The 15,645-nt window shown below is 38.3% G+C and overlaps 2 protein-coding genes and 1 pseudogene across 2 annotated transcripts; 1 reads left to right on the plus strand and 2 right to left on the minus strand.

Annotated features, from left to right (window-relative positions):
- On the plus strand, positions 1 to 7,145 carry LOC120199491. The gene is made up of 12 exons (XM_039200547.1): positions 1 to 57; positions 853 to 930; positions 1,842 to 2,606; positions 2,701 to 2,952; positions 3,360 to 3,445; positions 3,561 to 3,973; positions 4,082 to 4,150; positions 4,706 to 4,994; positions 5,105 to 5,335; positions 5,417 to 5,541; positions 5,620 to 5,963; positions 6,372 to 7,145. Exons 2-12 carry the CDS (start codon positions 862 to 864, stop codon positions 6,960 to 6,962), a joined length of 3,234 nt encoding a protein of 1,077 aa, XP_039056478.1. The 5' UTR covers positions 1 to 57; positions 853 to 861; the 3' UTR covers positions 6,963 to 7,145.
- Positions 7,146 to 9,166: 2,021 nt separating this feature from the next.
- Positions 9,167 to 10,851, minus strand: LOC120199493 (annotated as a pseudogene).
- A 2,063-nt stretch (positions 10,852 to 12,914) lies between these two features.
- Positions 12,915 to 15,184, minus strand: LOC120199492 (transcription factor MYC2-like). The gene has a single exon (XM_039200548.1). It carries the CDS (start codon positions 15,086 to 15,088, stop codon positions 13,133 to 13,135), a length of 1,956 nt encoding a protein of 651 aa, XP_039056479.1. The 5' UTR covers positions 15,089 to 15,184; the 3' UTR covers positions 12,915 to 13,132.
- Between the last annotated feature and the right edge of the window lie 461 nt (positions 15,185 to 15,645).

The raw sequence follows: 15,645 nt of genomic DNA on the forward strand, positions 1-15,645 counted from the left end.
AAGAGAGTAGACAGAGAGAGCAGAGAAAACAGGAGGGGTGATGGCCAGAAAAGGAAGGCAAGCAAAAATAAGTCAATTTACTTAATTTTGATTATGTGGGGTCTTTTAAATTATGCTTCTTTATCTCCTGATTTTTCATGGCAATTTTTTAAAATGATTTATGGTCGTCTTGTTTGTCTAGCCTGAATTTCCTGGTTGTTGTCTTCGGTTTTTCTAATTTTTTTTTGTTTGGGGCATGATAAAAGTGAAGTTCAAGAGAGTAAACGAACTGTATTGGGTTAAAAGTGAGGATTTAAAGGCATGGGATTTCTTTTTTCTTCTTCTTATTCTTCTTTTGGTTCTAGGTTCAGTTTTGTTGGTTTTGGATCGCTGATCACGCCTACTTATAAACAAAGTCGACGCCTTTTTACGTTTATATAGTTGGATTTGTATTTTTCTTTCGAATAATTCAGTTCGTTGTGTTGTTTTTCTTTAATTTGTTTTTGAATGCTTGCTTGATTGCTCAAGACTTTTTGTCTACTTTGTTGTTGTTTCTAGTTTCAAGATCTGTGGTAAAGTTGAAGAGACCGTGTTTCTTCTTCATATATGAATTATTCAATTTATAGATACATGTTACTACTTCTAGAAGTGTTTGGTGGTTTAGTCCTTGATTTCTGCTGTTGCATGTTATATTGCAAAATTGATTTCTGATTCTTTTAATCCACTCAAAGGAAGCGAGCTATTTATTTGTTTCACTGTTTCTGTTCTTATATCGTGTATTTGCCTCAATCGATCGAATGTACCTCAGCTTTTAGTGTATTTCAATATTCCTAAATGAATGAAGTTCATGTTGCTTGTTTGATATGTGTGCAGGTTACATCAATGGTGAAAGGAATTTTCTGTTCAGAAAAGCTTGCCGATGATTCTGACATTCCTGCTCCGTCGAATATGGTGAGAAATGTTTATGTGGTGACACAATGAATTTCTTTTCTAGGTTTCTGTCAATTATGGTTCAATGAATAAAAATCAATTGTAAGTTAATTACATTATGCATATTTTATATGGCTTCAGGCTTTTTTGTGATAATTTTGTTGTGTTTGCAAGTTTAGTTCATGTTATTTTGTGCTGGTTATTTCATTGCATGGAGACTGGTTTTGTTTTATACTGATTTATTCTGATACTTTTTGTTTCCTTCCATGAATGTTGGTTTGAGTTGAATGAGTAGAAGCAATAGAATCAAGCAAATAAGTTATACCTTCTTTTGTTATTTCTGCCATTTGCATTGTATCCTAAAGAAGGGAACTATGTGGCATCAGACTGACGCATGTGGATTCAAAGTAGATTTAAAATTTCATTTTCTTGAGCTTCATTTGTGATATGTGGGCACTTTGGAAATTAATGAAGCATCCTTTTTCCATATTCTGAAATGAGTTGTAATTGTTTTATTGTGATATTCATTTTTCCTTCGCTAGGAAGGGGAAAAAAATGTGGTTACACCGGTACTTAATGAAGTATATCCCAGCTTCTACCGAATCAAGACATTTATTTTTCCTTTGTCTTATTAATTAATACTCTGATGACGTGAAAACACATGCGGTTTTCTATTTCTTCTTTATATGTTTACCTCTAAATGCAATATTGTTTCCTTTTATACCATTAAGTAGGACATGTGGAGAAAGTAGAAAACCTCGGTCATTCTATCTATATTGTATTTCTCTGCTACTATGATATTGTTTTATTTATTTTGTTTGATTCTTGCTAATCTTGTTCTGGCAGTTTTTATTCTTGAACATCAAAAACTTGTTGAGTTCTTTTGTATATCACTGTTTTTTTATCTGATTGTGATTCTCTATGTATATCAGGGATCACTTAAAGCTGAAGGACTTTGTCACGCACAATTGTCAAGCGGTAAATTAGGTTTGAAAGACGAATCTGTGAAATGCAACTCATGTGCTCCTTTATGTTCGCCACATGTGCATTCTGAAGAAATGGCAACAAAGACCAATGGGTTTGCAGGTGAAGCTTGTCGGAGAAAGCGAAGTAATGTTTGCTCTTTTAATGATGCTGATTTGTCATCTCCTCGGGTAAATAGTCCATGCAATGGACATCATAAAAGCAGTGTGGCAAGCCACCCTCTCAGTGCATGTTTGAGTCATGAATCCTCTGAAAATGCAGAGAGTGGAGAAACATGCTGTGATTGTAACACTTCGGAAGGTATTAAGAGGACTATAAAACCAAACCTGAATCAGACCAGTGCAAAAAACTGCACTTCATTAAAAGCATCAATCTTTCATGATAAGGTAGTCTCGAATCAGCTTGAGAAGCAGGCCTCGGAGTGCCTTGGAGATAACATCTCCTATATTTGTGGGTCTGAACATGTGAAGACAAGGGCTGGCGACTGTAACAGTGATGCAAACAAGAAAAATGCATCTTGTAGCTCTGCTTCAATCAATAGTTTTTCTGAGATTGAAAGTGCTTCTTGTTGTATAGTTGGTGGTCCTTGTGGAAAGAAGTCAAATAGATTATGCAATGAGTCTTCTCGGGAGATTTTATGTTGTTCAAATAAATCAGACTTTTCTGAAATTTCATCATTACGAGATTCCCGTGCTGGTGCTAGCTCAGCAAAGGTATTTTAAATTCTTGAGATTCCTTATCTTTTATGTGGTGAATCGCCTTGAAGTTTCTTAGAATTTGAAACTAAAATTTAGTGATCGTTTCCAGGGAGAACACTCTGAGTGCTCTGTGGAACAAGTGCAATCTTTTGCAAGAGCAGATGCGGTACAGGTTGGCAGTCAGATTGGTGGCGAACATAACTCTGCCGACTCTATGCAAGTTGATACCAGAATAAATGAAAGAGAACAAACAGATGAAGTAAAGTTGACTACAGTGGTTAAGAAAGTCAATACGGAGGAAACTACTATTGGATCCTGGCCAGCTTCTTGCAGTGATGGACCAGACAGCATAGAGTACGATGTATGTTATGTTACTCCTGTTACATTCTTGTGTTAGGCATGTTTAAACTAGGCTTAACATGGCTAAAACTAGGTTATACTTCTAGGTGGGAAGAAAATGATGGCGGGAAAGCTTTAAATTGCTGCCAACAAGTTTAATTTGACTTTACATGGCATTGAATGGTGTATTTTTATACAGCTCATTCAAAAAAAATAGCTACTTGAGCAATTCATAAGATTCTAACTATAAGTTATAGGGGTGGTATATCTTCGAAATGATGTTTCTTATATTTTGGCATCCAATTCACATCTTATCTTTATGACCATGAAATCCTTAGTGTTGAAGTTTGTTCTTTCTTTGCTTGCTATATTTTCACCGCTTAATAGAGTAGGCCTTCTGTATATTAATTGTTGTCTCTGGTTAAGCAGGTAAAAGTTTGTGATATATGTGGTGACATAGGACGAGAGGAGTTGCTTGCTGTTTGTAGCAAGTGTAATGATGGGGCAGAACACACGTAGGTCCCATATCACCCTCTCTCATGCATGCAAGTTTAGTATGCTTGTGCTTTTATGGCAAATTCTTTCTCTAGTGGGATACTGAAATGTTGACATTCCATTTCCATGAACCAGTTATTGCATGCGAGTGAAGATGGATAGCGTTCCCAAAGGTGATTGGATGTGTGAGGAATGTGCTGTCAGCAGTAAAGATAATGAGAACCAAAAGCTAGAGCAATTAGAGGGAGTTGGGATTTTAAAAAGATCTCCAGAAACCAAAGCTTTGGAGGTTGAGGAAAGCAAAGTGTGTAAAGCTAGTTCAATTCCTTTGTTCTCTTCTAAGAGACCTGCTGACAGCTTACAATTAGCCAAAAAAAGGCCTTTGGGGACATTTTTGGAATCACCTAATCCATGTAGTTCCAGCAGAAAAACTTCAAAGCGTCAATCTGGAGACCACTCTGGTAGCACCACTAAGAAAGCTGTGTGCATTCCTACAGAATCAAGTGGTAGATCACCTAAATTGTCGTCAGAAGCTCAGGCGTCAAGGGGTATATTTCTCACACCTCCTAATGGCAGAAGCTGTGCTCTATTGATTAGAATGTTAACATGTTGTTCTCATTGACTAATCAAAAAAGTTCTCATTTCTGCCATTGCAGGAGTTCTATTTAAATCAAAATCATTCTCCGCTACAACCCCAAAAGAGGATGTCCAACAGCTCAATAAAGGTACATGCCACAATGAAGGATTGATTAAAGAAACTGCTGCAAATGAGAGTAAGGGGAGAGGTCAAATGATATTTAAATCCGTGTCATTGAAGAATATGAAGTCATATAACATGAATAGTAACCATAACATTAAATTACGTTGTAGTGTTAACTTGTACTCGTCTCGTTGACCAACTTAAAATGTTCTTATTTCTGGCATTGCAGGATTTCATTTTAAATCAAAATCATTCTCCACTACAACCCTGAAACAGGATGTCCAACAGCTCAATAAAAGTACATGCCGCAATGAAGGATTGGTTAAAGAAACCGTTGCAAGTGAGAGTAAGGGGAGAGGTCAAATGATAACTAAATCTCTGTCATCGAAGAATATTAAGTCATATAACATGAATAATAGTAATCATGACATTAAATTAGGTCGTAGTGTTTCCCATGTCGAGGATTTGAAGGTATCGAGGTATACAAAAGGAGAGTTTTCAACCAAGACAGAAAAGAAATTGAGATTAGCCATCGGTGATTCATTTGCATCAATGGCTAATAAAAGAACTGCATCTCTAGGAGAAAATAGTCTGCCTCAATCATCCAGTCATGAAATATCAAATAATTCTTTAAAAAGATCTGTTCATCCTGCCCAAGGAGGTTCTGCAAATGAAGAGAAAAAGAGTGTTGTAAATGTTAGGCAGCATGTTGAGTACCCTATGGAAGTAGTGCCAGTTATCAGTACTAAGCATTCAAATGCCGAAGTCCACTATGACGAGCATCCTCGCTTGAGAGATTCTTCTAGCTTAGCTTCTAAAGCACACGCGACTTGGATTTCAGCTATTCCCCAGCCTGATTATATATGGCAGTATGGTTATTGTTCCTTCATTGTTTGTTTTGAAGTTTGCAAGTGACATCTTACTGCTTCACTGCTCATCCTTTAATTGTCTTATACATACCTTTTGACATGTCTTGCAGAGGCAAGTTTGAAATTCAGAGTAGCAGCGGACTTCCATTTACTTGTGATGGAATGCAAGTGCACTTATCAACTTACGCCTCAGATAAAGTTCTTGAGCTAGTGCCGAAACTCCCTCAAAAGATATCGTTGGAGGAAGCACCCCGATTGACCATGTGGCCCACTCAATTCATGAGAAGTCGGGCCACTGAAGACAATGTTGCTCTCTACATTTTTGCAAAAGATCATGATAGGTTTGTGAATGTCTTTCATTGTTTGGAGGAGCTAATTTTTTTTCCCAGATAACTTGACCATTTTTCATGCTTCTTGTGCAGTTATGAAGGAAGCTATAAGAACTTGTTGGACAGGATCATCAAGAATGACTTCAGCCTCAAAGGGAATTTTGGCGCGGTTGAGCTTTTAATATTCTCCTCTAACCTTCTTCCAGAAAAATCTCGGCGTAAGAACTCATCTTTACATTCAAAATGAAATTGACAGACACTTCTTGGCTAAATCTTATGAATTTTCAACCTTGCAGGTTGGAATAAGTTGCTGTTTTTATGGGGTGTATTAAGAGGAAAGATGGTTCATTTTCCACAACAGGTTCCGGTTGTGTCTGCTTCTGAGAATTTGCTTCCTTTTGGAAAGTCAAGTCAAAATATATCTGCGTCCTCGGCATCTCATAACACCCAAGAAATGTTAAATGCCGATACCTTGCTCGACTCAAAGGCATTTACATCTGGAAGAATGGCTGAAGTTTGTGAAACCAAAGCATCTTGGGAACAAAAACCCCCTGATTTACAAATAAGTTGTAGTCAACAAGTGGGCAGAGTTGATGACCAAATAAAAAATGAGCAGTTTTTCGGGGCAGACACATATCAGGTAATTTTGTTGCTTTTATTTGTTTGTTTTAACATATGGCCACTAAAAAGAGAGAGGTGTTGTGGTGGTGGGGAGAAACGTTCTAAAATGTGGGTAGTTCCCTTTTTATTTCCGTTGTCTGAAAGTGGTTCGTATCGTTAGGCTGAGCATTTCCTGTGCTTAAAAGTTGATGTCAGCTTCTTCTGAGGCATTTATCAGGCATAGGAAAATTGTATCTTTGCGGAATATGCATAGTGATTTCAAGCAAAGAGTAGCTTGTGTTGTTTTATCTTTGATGTCCTTGTGTAATATTGTCACCGTCGATGCATTGTTTTGTTATCGCCTTTTGTGCCCTTTTGGTTTGTTTTCTTTTAGGACTTTTTGTGCCATTGACTAGAGGGCAAATGCTGACGATCTTATTTCCTGCAGATAGAAAAAAGAGAGTTGAAAAGAAGACCTGAAATTGATCTCAACTGTCCTCTTCAAGAAAGCCTAGAGTATTCCGCAGGCTGTACAGAAGCTGATGGAAAGCATGACGTCAAGAAGAGTTGTCCTATTAGTGGGACGAACATAGGTAATAATATCATTAAAGATATAAACGAGAGAGGTGCCATTGCTACAAATATTCAAGATCCTAGCAGTGGTGAGTTCAAGTGCTATGGAGTTGACAATATGGCGATAGCTTCTCGATTAGATTCAGAGGGTAATAGGTGGAAGTCCTTGGAGCAGCAAGTTCTTTCGAACAACGGTGGGAGACAACAAGATCCGTATGTTTCTTCAAGCCTTGAGCTTAGGCTTAGGGATGGAAAGAGCTCTTCCCATGATGGAAATGTGCCCCCATTTTTTAAGCTGGAAGGCGGTTTGCAAGATGAATACCGGGGAAGAAAAACAAGTGGTGACACAGATCCTTCACTTGCTCTGTCCCTTGCATTGCCTGATCCGAATGGCAGCGGAGTATTGAAACTTGATTCAGACAGGAAGGTACCCCCAGAGGTGAACACAAGGCTGTCACTTTTTTAGTTTGGCTCAGGTTATAATATATAGAATGATGGTATGAAATAAGGAGATGGTACAGTGATAGTTTTCTAAGTTAATTTGGGAGTCGTACACAGAAGCGTCCTCGCCAACTTAGTGACTGATATATTGTGTGTAATAAATTGCGGATATGTATATTTTCAGCTATTTTCTGATGACTTACAGAATTTATTAAAGAAGAGAAATATATTTTCAGCTATTAGTCGGCAAAGTGTCGAGGATATTTTTTATTGTTGAATTTATATTCAACAGTTTCTGACAATCTCATTTGCACCTCCGGGTTTGATTCCAATTCCATTGATTTTCATTATTCTCTCTCCTAGTGTTTAAGGTTGTCTTTAGCATTTATTCAGAAGTGAAATGGACCTATAATGACTATATAGTATAATTCAATTGAAGTTTAAGTTAATTAAATCAGATTGAAAGTTATTCTTTGAGGACTCAAGTTCGAGCATCATAGATGTCAGGAGTGAGTATAAAATGTTAAAATGTTGAGAATTATCTTTAAACAAATATTGTTTTGTACTTATCTCAGATTAATCAAGAAAAAAATCAAATGGAAAGTTAGGCTATATATTATTTTGACCTAATAATATTTATCCTTAAACTTTCTAAAGAAGTGATTTTAATATTTGAGTATTTTATAAACTTTTTAATCTTTTTGTCAAATTAAATTAACCAATAGAAATTAATAAAGATGTTAAACTGGCATCAATTATTTAATTTTATTTATTAATACTAATGTTAACTTATTTATTCTTTTGCATGAAAAAATAAATAAAATCCAAAAAGATATATTTAAAATTGATAATATATATTTAGATTATTAAAAATTGTAAAGTTTATAAAATTTATTAAAAATGTAAAAAAGTCATAAATAAAATAAAATAATTGATGTTAGCTTAATAGGACTATTACATTTTTGTCTGACAAAAACAAATAGAAGTTTTAAGGATAAAAACAAAGGAAAAAGGTATAGGTGCTAAAATGATTCTTTTAGAAGTTTGAGGACGAAAAGTATAATTAAGCCTATACTTTTATAGCTTTTGTTGAGACCATTTGCCACATACAGTAACGAACAAGCGCATTGCTGGCTGAATAAACTGACAGAAAAAGGAGGGAATTTGTAACTGCTTCCAGTCTTAATATCTTTACCCAAAAACACATTCACTTTGTTCCACCTCTCTAAAACAATCAAATGGAAAGTGGAACAAATTATCAACACTCCTCAATGCCTCTGGTTTCCAGGTTGGATCATTTGGATTTCATCGTGAGTCACTCTCCCTTTGGGTGTATCTTCCAGTTTTATGCTTTGGGTGTTGATTATTTTCTTCTTCTTCACTCAGATGAAATATTTAGAAGGGAAAATAAGTTTGCAGAAAGAGATGGAGAAAGCATGTTTGCCATTGGAGTTGGCCATGAGGGAAGCCTACTTCAAAGGCTCCTTGTCCGACAGGGTCACGTCTCTTGAACACAAACTTTTCCAGGTAAAAACAACGGATTCTGACACGATCTTGGCGATATTGCTTTATCATCAACCTTTTCCTTGTTGCAGCTATGTCTGGATTTGGAATCCAGTAGCACGTCGAGCACTTCGACATCGACGTCCGGTTATGCATCTTCCAGTCGAGGATCCAGGGGGCAATCGGTTCCTCGCTCGTTACCGACATTCAACTCGAATCAACTTCTCATGCAGGAGGCTCGTCAGCCCCTTCTGTCCAGGTCTGAGATCAAGGTACCGTCTCTCCTGTTGATCTTTCATGTCACTGAAATGTAATATCTGATTCGATTGTGTTGTTTTGGTGCAGGAAGAATCCGAAACGATGCTACCACAAAAGAAGGAGCCAAATCCTCTTAAGAGGAACGAGAGGAGCAGCACGAAAGAAAAAGCATGCAGCAAAAGTGGGAAAAAGTCATCTCCCAAGTGGTCACATTGGAAAATACTGGGTTGCTAATTGATCTGCCTTTTTAGTTTGCCTTCAGTTTCTTCTTGATGAATTTTGTCCATAATCTTAGCTATTATGTCTGTAGGGTATAGTAGGAATGAAAAATGTTTTAAACGGATTTCCAAACAGATTAATTGTGGCTTCAACTTCTCAAAACTGCATGTAATCCAAATACTGTTGCAAATAAATCTGGGTTTAATTTTAATCCAATATTAATATGAGGCAAATCAGACATCTGGACTTGGTCTAAAATAAAAAATTAATTAGGATTTAGTCCACAACGGTACAAGTAAACAAGAAATATTGCCTGTGCCTGTGATCCTACCTGCTTAAAATGTTACAGCTCCTTGCCAGATGCCAGATGAGTTATCTGATCTCCACTAATTTCCTAAGTAGAAGAAAAAAGTTCCATGAAGATCCTTGTAGCAGCAGTATACAATATATTTTCACACTTAATCTCCATGAGAAGGGGCTGGTCCTCAGCAAGTATAGCTAGGATTGTTAACCCTTCCATCTAGGACTTGGGAAGGAAAAGAAACCAGGCGACAATGGAAACGCAACGCCAGGTGAAGGCGGAGGTTGAGGCCCTGGACGTAAAATCCCCGACTGAACCATGGGTGAGAAAGCAAAATTGGGTGTCATTGGAGGAAACTGAACCCGGGGCGAAAGAAAAGGGTAAGGTGATGGGGGGGAACAGCAAGTTCATATAACCAGTAGGTGATGGCAAAAGAAACTGTGAAGTTGGTGAAGGTAAAAGGGCAGTTCCATTCATCCCTGGTGATGGGAGATTCAGCATTGGTTGAATAGGACCATTCATTTGTTGAGAAGATGGATTAGGCATTAATGGTACAGCACCATTTACACCGCCCAAAGACGGTGGTGGAGCATGAGATTGACCCTGAACTTGTTTTCCAAGTGGACTCGGATCTAAAAGAGAGGTTTGAAGGTATCCCATATAAGCCGAGATCGGAGATTCGGAGATTCAGCTGTGTTTGCCCAAACAGAATCCCCGGGTATCTTAGGTAGTAACATTCCCGGGGATGGTTGTCCATATTAACCTGGTCTAGCTAAGCTACTGTTTTAATGAGCTGCAGGGGGAACTGGACAATGTGCATGAGGTTGGTTCATTGGTGTCAATGGTGGAGGCTTAATTTTCAGCAACCTCAGACTTTGGGGTTTGGGAGGATTATGAGGGGGTCTGGGCAAAGGATCATCGCGCGAAGGTGAACCGGTGAGCTGCCGAACGATGTTCCGGAAGTCGATCTTGCTTATGTTGTAAGTCTGAGGCTGAGGCTGTTGCCTAGCACCATTACTGGCAAAGTTGGGTTGATGCAATGGACTCTTCTTTATGTTCTTGCTGTCTTGCCCACAGCAAGTGGATCGTTAAGCCGATTCTTCGAATTATCCATTTCGAAAAACAAATTTAACTGCAGCAAACTAATCTCAGGTTTTACAAACACCCACGAGGCCAAAACATTCAAAACCTTCAACAGAATATCCCAGAAACTCAAAAAAAAAAAACTCCAACCTCAAGCACCAGCTAAAATCTTTGACAATAAGAAAAAGGAGAAAGCTTGACTTCCAAATCACAACCCTAAAATCAACCCACCAAACTTTCCACTAGAAAAGCAGGCCCCAGATTACCAGAAAAGAAAATAAACACAGATGAAGTGGTTGTTTAATAACTAACTCCAACAATCAAACCCCACATCATAAAATTCCACCAGAAAGTGATCAATAAAAAGAGTGCAGATGATAAAAGTTAAAAAAAATACCAATTGTTCTGAAGATCCTCTTCTTCCTCTTTATGTTTTCTAAATTGAAATCAAAGGATGCAGATGAACTAAAACTCTACCATCTTCATCTCAGACAAAGTTTTGCCCTTTTTTTTTCTTTCCTAGATTTTGGTAATCATCTTTGGCGAACCTTTGGACTTTTCTCTCTTCCATAATGAATGAGTTCACACTTACCACATCTTTTTCAAACTTTGATATTTACAATTCACTCCAACATGGCCGCTAAAAGACGACTCAGTTCAGGGTTGAAGTCAATCGATTTGAAAACCTGGCAGGAAACAAAGCTATTAGGCTACAACAATGGCGTTGTTAAACTTTTAATGGCCACCAGAAATGGAAGATTATTGCAGACTGACTAAAATCTTACAAGTTGTAGAATGGTCAACAAACTGACATTAATTGACGTTAGATCATGTCTGCACCACCCTTCCACGTGTCATAAACAGATAACATCACGGTCTGTTTTTTTATTAATGCACCTTCGGAGACCGTTTATGAGATTTTGATGACCTTGTAGGAATCTAAAAATTAAAGCGATTTGAATTATAATTTATATTTGTATTTTCGATTGTGTGATGTGTTTATCGCAGACATGTGATATTACGGTCATTATAAGTACTGTATGAATTTTTAATAACATATATTATTATGTATATAATAATTATGAATATTGTAGTTTTATATGATATCATTATTACTGCATAACGGTCATTGTTATGGTTATAAGGTGTTACTCAAGTAAATATTCATAATAACAAGTGTTGAAAAAATAGATTAGTTTTCTATAATAGTGGACCTTAAAAATTATATTAGTTTTCTATATTAGTGAAGTTAATGACACGCTAAAAAAAGAATCGAAATGAAATGATACTGATAATTTGTAGATTGATATTGAATATTTTAAAGTTTAGTAATTGATTTAGAATGAGTTATAATTTGAGGACTAATATAAATTATTTTAATTTGAACTTTACTCATTTTATTAGCTTAATTTGCAAAAGAATTATTTGTTGTGGAATCAAGAATAGCATGCTATTTAGAATCGATTTAGCTGTGTTCGAAGAAGCATCTGTTTACTCTTTCAGAAAATGGTAGAACGAAAGGCGAAAACTCTAAATTCATATAACAGAAACTGTTTCATTACCCACTTTAAAACTTGTTAAATTTTCCAACCCGGCCCCTTCTCCTTCAAACAACATTCATCAGATCCCCAGGACAAAAGTACACAAAGCCAATGGATTGCTTGGCTTGGCAGCATAGATCAAGCTCGTCCGGCGATAGGGATGTTCATTTGTTTAAAGGAAAAGATAGCTGGAAAACTAGCAAAGAAAGTGTCGGTTGGTCGGGTGTAATAAACACCACAGGTTATGATCAAATCACAAGTGGTCACGAGCCGACGTGGTCGAAAAAGGATCACCGCCGGCTAAAGACGATCGCATACGGGGATCGAACGATGTTCGTGCCAGACGACGACGACGACGACGAACCTAAGCTGGTGAGGAGAAGTGGGATGAGGAGGAATTGGAGCTTTAAGAAGATGAGATGATAAGGATGCGTATTTCATCATAGCGTTGAGTCTTGTATCAATTCGTGCTTACCAATAATGACATGAATTTCAGTTAATTTATCAATTCGTTAATTTAAGAAAACCAATATTTAAAATAAAAAAAAACGTGTTATCGTATATTCAACGATTCCCTCATTTTCATTATTTCCTTTTAGCCCAAAACAAACAAAAAACGAAAGGGTTTTTTTTCCCCGTCAAAAATGTCGGTGCATTTCTGGCATATAAAATTACCCAAATCCTGAAAGGAAAACGTATGAGCATCTACACCCCATAAGTGTATGTTCGACAAAAATGGTAACAAGCACAATAATGGTTAAGTGCAAGAAAAAAAAAATCACTTCCAGGAACAGTGAAAGCAACACTTTCAAATGCCCCCTTTGTTCTTGTGCTTGTTCAAAAATGACTCGAAACGCTAATGCAAATGCCCGACATGCTTTGATTAAAAGGTGCCCATGCATGCTTCATGACAACAACAAACCACAACTACTTCATTCAGGTTAAATCCATGACAATCTATTTACATTAAATTCGAGACACGGTACAAGATTTAAATGAGGTTGTTTTCACTTGCTTGGAGCTCAACAATGTTCATCAGCCTTGAAGGTTATGAAAATCAACCCCCCTGCTAAACCAGTTAACCTCCTCCTTGATTAAGATCAACTCTCAAGCTATTATTAACTATGCTAAACACTATTACGAACAAAATAGAACCGTATTCTACAGAGCTCGTGCTATCGGGAGCCTTAAAACATCCCGGAGCTATCCAGCCATTTTAAACGATTATCTTCAATCAAGTTCTATTGATCCCGAATTGCTTGTTTCAGATCAAGCTCTGCTCAATACTCTCTATCTTGCATCTCCGAATTTGGACGTTAGGACGATCTTTAGCTGCTCCTGCGTGTAAAACCGGCTCCCCATCTTCACGGTGGCTTGTTGGATCATCAAGTCTTTCACTACTGATACACTGGCATGGTGTACTTCAAGGTCTAACTCCTTCAGGGCAGCCATAACCCTTGCCGCTGGATGGTTCATTTTGCTGCACTGGATTTGAATCATTGCATCCCATCCAATAATTTTCACATCGATCTCCAAATCTATCAATTTACTGGCAAGGTGGTTAGACATCCTGAGGTTTTGATCATGTGATGGCGGTGTGGATCGAGGTTCTTTACTCGACAACTCTTTCTTCATTGCCTCTAATTGGTTATGCAACTCCTCTTTCTCTGAATCTGCATTTTGTAGCTTTGACTTAAGATCGTTAATATATGAAATAGCATCACCCAAGAGTGATGCTTTATCCATCTTGGACACGTTAGGAACGACGGCTCGCAGGGCGTAAAACTTCTGGTTAAGCTTCTCCCTCCTCTGACGCTCGGCTTCAACATGGTTCAGAGGCTCTTCTCTTCCGTTAGCTGGTTTTCTCCCTCGTTTTCGAGGCCTCTTTTCCGGCTCCACGACTCTACTACTATCGGTCTCCTTAACGACAGAAGCTTCAAGATCGGAGTGATCCGAATCCCCAGCACCCCCACTTGATTTCACCACACCAGAAGACAAGATTACACCTGAAGTAAAAGAAAGCATGGCTTCTTCAGTGCTCCCTCTTGAAGTAAGAGCCCTCTTCTTATTCTCCACCACGAGCTGCGAGTTCCCTGAAAACAAATTTTCATTCCCACTCCTCTTACTCTCACCAAAATTCAATATCTCCCCGGCTTCTGGTTTCAACACATGAGAAGATAAATTCCCATGCCTCGCACTGCTGCTCCCATCAAAGCCATAATCGGAGAAGTTCAAGCATAAACTCTGCTCCTGCGGATGGCTCTGCTGCTGCTGTTTTGCAGTAGGAACAGAACTCGGATTCTCAGTTAAACTACTTGAACTACGATTGTCACAAAACTGAGGTGACTTCTGAATCTGCTGATGCTGATTGCTAGTATTGTTGTTGTTGTTGCCGTTGTTGCTGCTTTCCTTGAGCTCGGCTCCAGGATTTGGATCACTAATCCAAAGCGACGATGGATCATTTTCGCCTTGATCAGCAGTGTTGTTACTCATAGACCAAGAACCAGCTTCAATCCCAATATTGAAATTAAACAAAACCCGAACTTTGTTCATCAGATCTGAGCTTTGGGTGATAAGTTCCGTTGACCCCAACTCAACCACCCCATTCGCCGACGGTATACAAACCATCGTTTGCAAACCGAAAACCTGTGCTTGCCTCGCCCTCTCGCACATGGAGCTCGCAAGCCGGTCCGGCCCAGAAACCCAAACCGGAGTCGAATCGAAAAAGGCCTGCCCCGGGAGCCCGCTGCCGTTGATGAAAGACTGCGTCATGGAAACCAAAAAGAACCACTCGGTGTCGGTGACTTCTTCGTCGACGGCATCGTCGGCTGGAGCCGTGGATCCGGAAATCATGGAGTTAAGTTCTCTAAGCACCTTTTTACGGTGCTCTTTTTCGGCGAGCGAAGAGGAAGAAGCTTTGGACATGGCTTTCCCTTTATCTTCTTCTCCTTTGTAATAGCCATCGCCCCAACCCAGCACCGTAGTGGCGGAGTAATCGTAGGAGGACTGCCAAAAGATGGCGTAAGTCCAGCTCTCGCGAGCCCCTTCGATGAGGGCTTGGAGACGCTGTTGGAGAGACTCTTGAGTGAGGGCAGGAGCAGGAGCAGCTGGTGTGGAAGTCGATGCAGAGGATATCGGCGGCGGTGGCCATATAGAAGAAATATCGGAGGTCATGAAAGCCTCCATAAAAGGAGCATTATCGTCCGTCCAAAGATTCGTGGTGGGTGCTAACTGATAATCCGTCATTCCATAAGATTTCGCCAGATTTGTTTCCTTGGGAATTTCGGCTTTGTGAAGAAGATGGCGATGCAAATAAAGCAGAGAGAGTGGGAATCTGGGGATTAGATTAACCGGGCCTGCATCTAACCTTGCTTTGCTTTCGGATTTATTTATTTCCACTCAATTTCAGCTTCTTCTTTTTTTTTAGCGTGTGGATATCCAAAAAAAAAAAAAATTAAAAATGAAAGCGATGAGCCGATTAAATGCTTTTTTTTTCCTTCTCGTCTTCTTAAAAAAATGTTTAGTTTTTATTAGGCTTCATGCTCATATTATATTATACAACAACAACAACGATAAAAATGATATTCTCATGTATGATAGGGTAAAAGGAGATAGTGTAATAGGCTGCATCCAACGTCAGGTTGAGAATAACTTCCGTAAAATACCTTCGACAGTCAAAAAATTTAAAAATAAAAATACAATACAATGAATGTATAAATAATTATATAAATACATAGTTAAACAGTCTTCTTATGCTGTCTTCATATGTTCGTCTGTAATGTGAAGTAATACCTATAAATAAA

Source organism: Hibiscus syriacus, unplaced genomic scaffold, assembly GCF_006381635.1.
Source record: "Hibiscus syriacus cultivar Baekdansim isolate YM2019G1 unplaced genomic scaffold, ASM638163v2 tig00005459_pilon, whole genome shotgun sequence".
Classification (NCBI taxonomy): domain Eukaryota; kingdom Viridiplantae; phylum Streptophyta; class Magnoliopsida; order Malvales; family Malvaceae; genus Hibiscus; species Hibiscus syriacus.

What these genes read in the sequence shown, in the direction of transcription:
- LOC120199491 (XM_039200547.1), top strand. Translation starts at nt 862, where the DNA reads ATGGTGAAAGGAATTTTCTGTTCAGAAAAGCTTGCCGATGATTCTGAC. An exon ending in CAGACAGCATAGAGTACGAT is followed by an intron (nt 2,953 to 3,359) that starts GTATGTTATGTT and finishes CTGGTTAAGCAG; the next exon opens with GTAAAAGTTTGTGATATATG. An exon ending in TCTTCCAGAAAAATCTCGGC is followed by an intron (nt 5,542 to 5,619) that starts GTAAGAACTCAT and finishes TCAACCTTGCAG; the next exon opens with GTTGGAATAAGTTGCTGTTT.
- LOC120199492 (XM_039200548.1), bottom strand. Translation starts at nt 15,088, where the DNA reads ATGACGGATTATCAGTTAGCACCCACCACGAATCTTTGGACGGACGAT.